The sequence below is a fragment of the Thalassophryne amazonica genome, chromosome 17 (assembly GCF_902500255.1).
Source record: "Thalassophryne amazonica chromosome 17, fThaAma1.1, whole genome shotgun sequence".
Classification (NCBI taxonomy): Eukaryota; Metazoa; Chordata; class Actinopteri; order Batrachoidiformes; family Batrachoididae; genus Thalassophryne; species Thalassophryne amazonica.
The window spans coordinates 7270070-7281655 of NC_047119.1; the positions used below are offsets into that span (position 1 = coordinate 7270070).

Consider the following 11586-nt stretch of genomic DNA (forward strand, 5'->3'; position numbering starts at 1 on the left):
TGGATCCACTTTTGCCTTCAGAACTGCCTTATTTCTTCCTGGCATACATTCACCAAACTATTGTAAAAATTCCTAAGAGATTTTCATTTGGCTTGCATGATCATGATCATCATACTGCAATGTGAAAAGATACAGGAATTTTCTCCACATAATGTGGACAGCTCTATTTTGGAAAGAATGATCATGGCACATGGGTGAAAGTAAAAAATTTTCCCCAAAACAGAAGACCACATTGGATGCGAAGGAGAGTTCCAAGATGAAGATACTGGAAATTCATCTACAAAGTAGGATAAAAAGTTTGCCACACCTTGTTGAACTTTAAGATGAGCCTCAAAGGGTATAGCTGAGGTGTCAGAGGGCCTGTCTGTCTGCTTAAACCAGTCTGTTCATTTTTCTCAGGCCTCTGTCATCAATCTCTCACTTTCACCAAGAATCAACGCTCAATTCAATTTATCTTATTTATATAGCACTATTTCACAACAAAGCTGCCTCAAGGCGGACATGGGTAAGGTCTAAACTTACCAACCTCCCTGAGCTAGCACACAGGTGACAGTGGTAAGAAAAAATCTCCGCTCAATGGACATTTATTTTTTTGACCATTCTCTGTAAGCCATAGAGATGCCTATGTATGAAAACCCTAAGAGTTCAGCAGTTGGTGAAATACTCAAATCTACCCATCTCGCAGGCGTTAAGCTGGCTGATGTTATCTGCTTAAAGTTGTACAGGTGCACCCAATGAAGTAGCCAGTGTGTGCATATAAAAGTGTACAAATGGGTGGGTAGGGAGAGTTCGCATGGGATAAAAATGCCTTTTAACCTACCATCCCTGGTTCTCAAGAACAGGCATCTAAGTGGCTCTACTCTACTCTTTTCTACTCTCCTATTTTACTCTTCCTTTTTAGATATTATCAGTTATCAAGTTGTTTTACCAATGAATATGGCTTTCTGCACCTTTCAGAAAACCATACACCCTATAGTTTTCTTCAGGGTGTAAAAAGCCATATTCATTGGTAAAACAACTTGATAACTATTTTATCATATACCTATAAATGTTGTATGGTTTTCTGAAGGGTGTAAAAAGCCATATTCATTGGTGAACAACTTGATAAGTTTATCATATACAGTGGCCCCTCATTTATCGCAGGAGTTAGTTCTAAAAATAACCCACGATAGGCGAAATCCGAAGTAGTCAGCGTTATTTTTTACAATTATTATAGATGTTTTAAGGCTGTAAAACCCCTCACTACACACTTTATACACTTTTCTCAAACAGGCATTAACATTTTCTCACCTGTGTAAACACTCAAAGTTCAAACCTTAGTAGAAAAAAAAAATTGAACGTTTCCCTATAAATAATTATGATGGCTTTTAGAACTAACGAATTAAAGTTTAATGATCAACCTATGAGGTTGGACACGTAAGAAATTATTAAGTGATTCACCAGTATTTCACAGTTCCTCTGACCGCGGCTCTTCACCGTGGCGCCGCTCCGCTGTCCGGATTGGCTGATTACTCGAGTGGTATGAAAAATATTACCCGTCTGCAAAAAGGGTGTATTACTATTTATTCTTTAGTGTTTTATCCAATCATAATGGCGTATCATTTATAGGTATATGATAATTAGATATACCTTTGTATACTGGCATAGTTCCACCATAGAATTGGAACATATAAGATATACCTTACCGAATTTTCATGGCAATTTCACCAACAGGTTAGATGTGTTTATGAACGTGCTCTAAAAATCCAAGTCTGAAACAGTTACTGGTCAAATCGCATTTCAACAAATTTATAATCCCTGTAACAAGGTTCTGGCAGTAAGCTGTACACTGTAAACAAGATAGCAACTATCAAATTTGTGACATTTCCAAACAGTGTTTCTAATGTTTTCAAGTAGATCATAATTTTGAAGTTGTCATCTACATAAAACAGAATCTTTTACATTTAAGAACTTGGATTAAAATAAACTGAAATATGAGTATTTCCTTGATAAATGATTAATGACAGGGTGAGCAAACATCCATCGAAAGCAAGCTTTCAAATTACAGTCAGAACAAGCTACCTACTAGCTAGAGATAATACTTCTGAATATTTCCATAATTACCTTAAAAATTTAGATAAATTAACTGACAAACTTGAGTTGGCCATTTCCACTCTGCTTGTTTTGAATGTGATCACAAATTCACAAGACTGTTGACAGGGAAGAGTTGCTCTTTTGGAAAACACCAATAACAACAAAAAGACAGATTCACACCTCAATGAAAGCATATTTAGCCAAAATTAAACATTTCAACACACATGCAAAATGTTCCTACCACCCCCCCCAAAAAAAGAACATCACAGCTCGTATGATTTAGTGGCCCTTACTACTCAGAATAATAAAACTGAATAATTAGTCGAGCTTATCTCCAGAGATATTTAATTTTATCTATACGCTATGTTGCATGGTTAAAAGTAAATTTTCCCACTTGCAGTTACAAATCATACATATCAGGGCTCGACAGGGACATCTAATTGGACTGTGGGGTAGACTGCATTTCTGTTTTACCTGCCCATAAGGCAAGAAACAGCTGGCAGATCAAACATTCGAAGGGCAATTAATTGATTGTGATTCAACAAGTAAAAACTAGAAAGTAAGAGTGGGACGATCAACGCAAAGTTCAAGCAATTTGTTGATCAAGGCCATGTACAGATTGACTCAAGTGGTACAATCATGACTTGGGTGCAGACATTCTGCTGTGGATTATCATCCACATGCTCTGGACAACTTTTAAAACAAGACAACAATCTGCATTAGATCTTATGTCAAAATATCTGAGCATCCAAATGTGGATTATTCACACAGACACACAATCTGGATTCATTTTGATATCATACTTGCAACATTAAATAATTAACACCTTTTACTGGTTTTTCTACACCTGGGAAAGAACTCAATCTTCTCTACCTGCTTACTCCAATTAAGGGTCATGGGAGGGGGGAGCTGGAGAAAAATCTTAGCAGTCATAGCGCATGAGGCAGGGAAATAAATCACATCCGGAAAATAAACACTGGCTCCAAATTCCACCTTCTGCTCTGCACTTTTACTGAACTCAGACAGAGCTTGATTATGTCTAAGGAACAGTTGATGGTAAAAATCTTAAGTTAATACAGTACAAACTGACAGGAGGTCCAGCTGATGCTTGTATCAGTTACGAGTGTCAAAGAATAAAAGGCGCGCTCCACATGCACACACAAAAAAAGAACATATATGTGCACTGTGAAAAAAAAGCACAATTAGTCTTATCTTCTGTACCCATATTTCAATCACAGAAGATAACACTGCATCACATTGTGTAGCATACCATTTTTTCATAAGGTTATCATATTGTCTAAATCTCTTGCCACCTTATACCTAATGTAAAGGTCTCCATAGCTACATTTGACACTTTGTGTTGATGTGGCAGTGTTGCTGAGCACGACACAAGGAGTTACAAATTTCTCAGCTTTGGAGGGAGCCACTGTGAAGTGTGAGGAGTCTCAACTTCATGAAGCTGTACAAAAGACTAGACTAGAACAAACAATACTGCTGCAAACACCCCATTTCACAGGGCACTGTTCTATTACAATTGCCCATGATCTAAAAGAGGCACAAAAAAATGGGATGAAACGGTTTACTCTGTCTTGCTTCTACAGGCTGGCTTATAAAGTGCAGACATGGCAACACACCTGAAAATGTAAGTAAGGAGCTGTGCCCAGATTAAAGACATTCGAACATGACTGAAGCTGTTAAGGCAACGGACACCCAGAAGTTACTACGCAGTAGTGATGATTTGACGAACTGGCATGAAATTTTTGAAGTGCTCAAAAATTTCACCCAGATTTCAAATCTGGTGCCGACGATGACTGTAACTTCTACGTATAGAGTTTGTTCAACATGGACAAAGCTGGACCAGGAAGTTATTATGATGCTTCAAATCACGCCCTGATTTGCTATTCAGGATGAAACAGGAAGGAATGGTGCTCTGTGGAATAGCCCTCTAAACGAAACATAAAAAAGTACTATAAAGCAAATGTTTGCCATGTTTCCTTGACATAATCTTGCATACTGTATTTACTTTAATAAAAGCCCCCCACCCCTTGATTTTTTTTTTCACATTGCATGTAGTGAAATTATGAGTTCTTGAGAGAAGAGTAAAATGAAAATGAAATAGTCCTACCTCATTGCCACAAAATCACATCAAGTCTGTTCTGGTTTCCATGCTGCTTATGTAGCCGCAGTGCCTCGTATTTCAGACCCTTCCCTGTTCCCACACACCAGACAGCCGTTTTGGCCAGGGTTGCAAGCATATCCTTGTTCCCACACCACTCCCGGATGCGTTTCCTATCGACTAAGAAAATCTGAGCATCTGTTCAAGCAGAGCCATTTTATGTAATTGTGTAGGAACTGCTGCATGCAGAAAAGCAACATCCGTTTAGAGTCTGTGCTGCTTCTTTTGCATGCAGTATGCATGCACATACATACGATAAGGCTGCACTGTGTACAGCATGCAGGCACACGCAAATGATAGACAAACTCTCCCTGTCACAAAAATTTCACACCCCTGTGGCATTTATTATTATAAATGCAGTATATGGACGCAAAAGGTTTGACATCAAGTCCAAAGGCATTTAGAGGGGAGTCAGTGCTGAACACAGCCAGACGAATGCTTTTTGGGACAATCAGCTGAGGTAACTCACGTAACTCGCCAGTTATGGTGCAAAACTCAATTGCGTGAGGTGTTCAATAAGGCCAGCTGTTCTTAAAGCAGCCCTGATTTCAAAATACAAACATAAATCAATTAATAAAAATATATACATAACATCTTACAACTGCCACCCACATCCTGTCCTTGATTTGTGTGTGAGAAAGTTGGCAACCCTAGTAGAAACCACCTTGTCACCAAAAAAAAAGAAAAAAGTGCAGCCTAGATTTAAGTGACATAACGCCCCATCACCTGTATGCAATAAGCAATGCAAACAAAACTACATTAATACATCCTCAATGGCACATATTGCCCATTTCCCCCCCACAATAAAATAAAATAGAAACAAAGGGTTGAACTCAATGGGACAGCACGACAAGAACACAAGACAGCCGAGACACTGGATTTTTGCACAGCACTCACCTTCTGCACATGGAACTACTATCAGAGCTCTGTCAATAAAAACAGTATTAGTGAGATGTTGCGCCACACCAACACTGGAAGGCTCTCGGTACTTTATATAGCACACTTTGGACGAGAAAGCCAGAGACGTATTGCTGTGAAAGAGGAAAAACAAACAAAAAAGTTCAAAATTACATCTGCTGCTTCTTTCACCGGCCATATTTTCATGTTCAAACGACCCGCAACAAGGCCGCACATCCGCGCGGTTTCCTGGCTAAACCAGGCCGAAGAGGCGACGCTCTTACTCGGGCGGGTAGAGCCGCAGCTCCTCGATGTCTCCTAGGAAGCCGAACAGAGTGCGCATCTGTTCACTGGTCACCGCCGAGGACAGGTTGGTAATCTGGACAACAGCTGTTCCCGGTATCCCGCTCATTGTACGAGGTGAAAAATAACGTTATTATAATACAGCGGATAAAACGAACAGGCTTCTCCTTTAATGGCTGCATTCAACATTCAACTTTAGATTACCGCCCCCTATAGTTTGGAAAGAGTACTACCAGTCGTACTGTTATAATGAATTCAGAAGACAAGATTTTATATATATGAACTCAAAGTGACCAATCCACAGATAAAACCTGAACTGCTTTACTTCTGTTTTATTTATTTTACTACATCTTATCTTATGTTTTATTTATCTTACGAGGTCTTATTCTACTTCTCCCTTTCCTATGTATTTTATTACATCGTATCTTTGTTTTATTGTGTGAGAAATAAATGGTAAATGGACTGCATTTATATAGCACTTTTCCATCTGCATCAGACGCTCAAAGCGCTTTACAATAATGCCTCATATTCACCCAGATTGTCAGGGTGCTGCCATGCAAGGCGCTCACTAAACACCGGGAGCAAGTAGGGGAAGTCCAGGAAGAGAATCCTCACTGTGCCGTTTCCCGTATTCAGGTGCGAGTGGACTCTGTAGCAGGTAGAGGATGGCATCCTCCACACCAACACCTGCTCGATACGCTAACTGCAGACAGTCCTGGGCATGTTGCACCTGGGGTTTGAGGAAGCATTCACCAACCTGTCTATCACCATTACAAACAAGAAAGGGCTCAGAGCTGATCTTTGACATAATCTCCACCTCCACTTTGAACATATCCATTATTCACACTGTACACTGAGCTCCAATGTATTCTCATCACCCACCACGGACTTTACCAGCACTCCAGAAGTCCTCACAAAATACATCCACTTCCATTTCTGCTATATGCGCAGTACTACTATGTTCAATAGAAATTCAATTTAGATGTGCCTTGGCTAAAAACGTTCAGATTGTACCTATTGCGCATACGTTTTATCAGACGTGCATCTTAACTTAAATCAGAATGTTATTTTATTGGCTGTGGATATTGTTACGGTAACTGTAACTATGTGTTCACAAGGTCATTGGACAGAGGTGTTTGACAAAGATCTTTGCAGGAGAGTGAAGGTCCAAGTTTTTAAGAGTCCTGGTGCTTTCTTATTGTATGGTTGTGATATCTGGATGCTAGCTAGTGACTTAAGGGGATGAATAGAGGTCTTTGGCACAACATCTCTTTGGGGTACCCTTGGGTACTGCTAAAAATACTTTTTGTCAAACTAAGTTACTTAGGGAGACTCGGGTTTTCATCCACTCCTTTGGTATCTCAGTTGTGTTTAGGGTCATTGTCCTGCTGAAAGATGAACTATCACCCCAGCATGAGGTCAAGAGCGCTCTGGAGAAGGTTTTCATCCAGGATGACTCTGTACATTGCTGTATTTATCTTTCCCTCAATCCTGACTAGTCTCCCAGTTCCTGCTGTTGAAAAACATCCCCACAGCATGAAGCTGCCACCACCATGCTTCACTGTAGGGATGGTGCCTGGTGTCCTTCCATATCATGTCCAATCAACTGAATTCACCCCAGGTCAACTTCAATTAACCTGTTGAAACATCATGCACCGGAGCTGTTTTGAGCTTCATGGCAAAGGCTATGAATACTTATGCACATGTGAATTCTTCGTTTTTGTTTTTTAAAATTTTTAATAAATTTGCAAAGGTCTCAAACTTTTTTTTTTTTTACATCGTCATTATGGGGTATTGTGTGTAGAAGTTAGAAAAAACAATTTCATCAATTTTGGAATAAGCCTGTGATGTAAAATGTGGAATAAGTGATATGCTGTTGTCTGGTTCATGCTGCACATAGTGATGTACGCACAAGCACGCATGTTAGTGTTCATCCTTATCATTAATCACATTAAAATGATTCTATTATTGGTGCTTAAGATGTACCATCTGTTTTGTCTGAATGTTGCTTGTAACCAACATAAATGCTTTGTGAGTGTTATTCTGGACAATCCTAACAAAATACATCAAGGGATGTAATGAAAACAGCACAATGTTAAAGAGGGCATTAGTTTATTTTCCACAGGTTACTTCAGAAACAGGTAGTTATGTACAAAATCTGGAATGTTGGATAAATGCATATCAATCATCTGATGTGTCTGACTGTTTCCAGAGAATCCTTAGAAAGACTAGCTATACATTAAAAGGGGCGCCTCTGCACTGCAATTTATTGCTGGTTTTACTTACAATCACAAGTCACTAACGCTGTTATTAATTATTTCAAAGTTTGGAATATTTACAGGTTGATTAGTATGGTCTTAAATTCACAGAAGACTGTTAAATAAATAAAAACACAGGAAGATGAGAAACAGAACGGCATGGATCAAGAACATCTGAGATGGTTTTTATCTCCCTAGATTGTCTACATTGTCACACTGCATGTTTTTGGCATGAATACAATGTGACCATTACCAAAAGAATGTTGAACTACTCTTCAGAAGTGAGCAAAAATCAAAAACCCAACCACTATAAAGAATGTCATCAATTTCAAAAAGTGGTATGTAATGAAAATGTCTGGCGATGCACGTTATATTGTAACTGTCCATAAGGGTGTCACCAATTTGAGCAATTTCAGATTCATGTCAGTACAGATTACCTTAGAAAAACTACCTCTAAAACAACATTCCCACAACAAATAAAGTGTCTACAAATAATTAATTAGCAAAGTGGTTTCATTTGGTTTGACAGTGGCACAAGTAACAGTGAATCACCAGACAGGGAATGTGAAGGCTGGAAAAAAAAAAAAAAAAAAAAAAAAATGAAATTATATATTGGACAAACACACCAGAGGTCACAAATGTTATTGGTAAGATTTAAGTGGCCATGACTTGGATTTTTAAAATCATTTCCATTTCAACTGGAAACACGTCTCATAAATATGTACCAGTGAATATGAACAGGTTGATTTCATGCAACAGATTTTGATCACACCAACTAGGCACAGGATTGCCTGAAAACAGGTTTTTTTTTTTTTCTTTTTATCTGACAAATTCAACAAATAATCCAAGTGAAATATTTTGCAAATGCACCTTTGACTGGATTAGTTAATAAACAGTGTCAATAATTTTGCACAAATGAAAGTAACCTTTTGGCCACAAGCTAGTAAAAACAATTCCCCCCCCCCCCCCCCACAATTCAGATACATCGTGGACTACGGTTTACATTTTTTTGACAATTCATTTAAAAAAAAAAGACACTTTCACAATATAAAAATCATGTAAAATCAGTGTTTATTAAAAGACTGTAAAAATGGCATCTGATGCTTTTCTGAATGAAAATAAAGGCTTTCAATATTGCTTTTAATCACTTATGCTGCGAATGTACTCAGAAGGTTGTGAATGTGTGAATATTGCTTGGGCCAAAGGTCACCCCCCCACCCCCCCAACACAAACAGCTCGAGGTCTATGGCACTTCACAACATGGATCTCCCAGCTCAACTCTCTGTACAGCAAAGAACGACACCCCAGCAATGAGCAGAAGAAATCAACAAAGGAAAACATGGTGTAATAGACACAAAGGCAAACTGTGGTCTGTTCACAAATAAAACAAGTGACGCTGAAACCCTCCCAGTACAAACGACCATCTTTTCATCACTGGTCCCTTAACAAGATCAAGTCCTAAAGATAAAAAAAAATAAAAATAAATCCAACAAAACACTCTTCAACTTGTCTCCTGCACTTGCCATGTGTCCACAGCAACCAGCTGGCTTTGGCTCCCTAGTATTACCGCCACATTTCTTTTTTCCCCTTTTACTTTTTTTTATTTTGTGGTTTCACAAAAGCGTCTTAAGTGGCAAAACAGATTTAAGGCTCAGCAGATACAAACTACGACTCTCCTCCTGCATTTCCTTACCAACTTGTTGCATTTTGTGTTCCAGTTGCATCAATATGTGAACTGCATTTCTACAACAGCGTAATTACTGACTATTGTAATAACCGACAACTATTTTGATAACACTATGTAACAAATTTTTATTTTTGTTTTGTTCCTGGGTACACAGTGTGTTTTCCTAACCTGTTATGCCTTAAATAAACAGAAAATAGCTGTTATTCCACAGAAACTTTGCTTCTGTGATCAGGACAATGATATTTTGAAATTTGTCTGTTTTCAAGAATATTCTCGATTCGCCTTCACTACTACAACCCCTGGCAAAAATTATGGAATCACCGGCCTCGGAGGATGTTCATTCAGTTGTTTAATTTTGTAGAAAAAAAGCAGATCACAGACATGACACAAAACTAAAGTCATTTCAAATGGCAACTTTCTGGCTTTAAGAAACACTAAAAGAAATCAGGAAAAAAAATTGTGGCAGTCAGTAACGGTTACTTTTTAGACCAAGCAGAGGGAAAAAAAATATGGAATCACTTAATTCTGAGGAAAAAATTATGGAATCATGAAAAACAAAAGAACACTCCAACACATCACTAGTATTTTGTTGCACCACCTCTGGCTTTTAGTTTTTGCTCTATGGCAAGATGCATTATCATCTTGAAAAATGATTTCATCATCCCCAAACATCCTTTCAATTGATGGGATAAGAAAAGTGTCCAAAATATCAACGTAAACTTGTGCATTTATTGATGATGTAATGACAGCCATCTCCCCAGTGCCTTTACCTGACATGCAGCCCCATATCATCAATGACTGCGGAAATTTACATGTTCTCTTCAGGCAGTCATCTTTATAAATCTCATTGGAAAGGCACCAAACAAAAGTTCCAGCATCATCACCTTGCCCAATGCAGATCTGAGATTCATCACTGAATATGACTTTCATTCAGTCATCCACAGTCCACAATTGCTTTTCCTTAGCCCATTGTAACCTTGTTTTTTTCTGTTTACCCTTACCAAAAAATAGTACTGATAAGTATATAAAAAGTAAACTAGAAGTATACTTGAAACATACTTGCATATACTACTTTTTGGTAAGGGTAGGTGTTAATGGTGGCTTTTGTTTAGCTTTTCTGTATGTAAATCCCATTTCCTTTAGGCGGTTTCTTACAGTTCGGTCACAGACGTTGACTCCAGTTTCCTCCCATTCGTTCCTCATTTGTTTTGTTGTGCATTTTCGATTTTTGAGACATATTGCTTTAAGTTTTCTGTCTTGATGCTTTGATGTCTTCCTTGGTCTACCAGTATGTTTGCCTTTAACAACCTTCCCATTTTTGTATTTGGTCCAGAGTTTAGACACAGCTGACTGTGAACAACCAACATCTTTTGCAACATTGCGTGATTTACCCTCTTTTAAGAGTTTGATAATCCTCTCCTTTGTTTCAATTGACATCTCTCATGTTGGAGCCATAATTCATGTCAGTCCACTTGGTGCAACAGCTCTCCAAGGTGTGATCACTAATGCGCAGATCTGATTTGATGCAGGTGTTAGTTTTGGGGATGAAAATTTACAGGGTGATTCCATAATTTATTCCTCAGAATTGAGTGAGTCCATATTTTTTTCCCTCTGCTTGGTCTAAAAAAGTAACCGTTACTGACTGCCACAATTATTTTTCCTGATTTCTTATAGTGTTTCTTAAAGCCAGAAAGTTACCATTTGAAATGACTTTAGTTTTGTGTCATGTCTGTGATCTGCTTTTTTTCTACAAAATTAAACAACTGAATGAACATCCTCCGAGGCCGGTGATTCCATAATTTTTGCCAGGGGTTGTACTGAGTAGTCTTCTAGAATATTTTTTAACTGCTAGAACTGTCCAGAATTTTCTAGAAGTTTCCAGAATTATCTAGAAATTTCAAGAAACTTTTAGAACTTTCTAGAACGTTAAAAAAAATAAAATCGAAGTTTGTGCTGAATGTAGTCATTTTTCCATAGACTTTAGACATAAGCAGTTGAAATATAACACTTAGAAGCCAGGAACAAAAATTGTGATACATAGTGTAATTGATTATAAAAAAATAATCCAAATTGTTTGATTTTATCTTCTTAAATGTGAATATTTTCTGGTTTATTTTACTAAATGCTTCACTCCTCTCTGGCAGTAAACTGAATATCTTTGTGCTATGGACAAAAGACACATGAAGGCCTCA

General features: G+C 38.1%; 1 protein-coding gene across 3 annotated transcripts in view; it reads right to left on the minus strand.

Annotated features, from left to right (window-relative positions):
• srek1 (splicing regulatory glutamine/lysine-rich protein 1) overlaps positions 1–5638 on the minus strand; it is a 28863-nt gene extending 23225 nt beyond the window's left edge. Inside the window, exons 1-2 of one of the 3 annotated variants that reach the window (XM_034193004.1) lie at positions 5431–5638; positions 5147–5280 (exon numbers count right to left, since the gene is read on the minus strand). In XM_034193004.1, the coding sequence (XP_034048895.1) occupies positions 5147–5280; positions 5431–5558 (262 nt within the window). In that variant the 5' untranslated portion in view covers positions 5559–5638. Of the gene's footprint in view, positions 1–5146; positions 5283–5430 lie in introns of those variants that run through there. The other 2 variants (XM_034193003.1, XM_034193005.1) reach the window with 2 other exon arrangements.
• Between the last annotated feature and the right edge of the window lie 5948 nt (positions 5639–11586).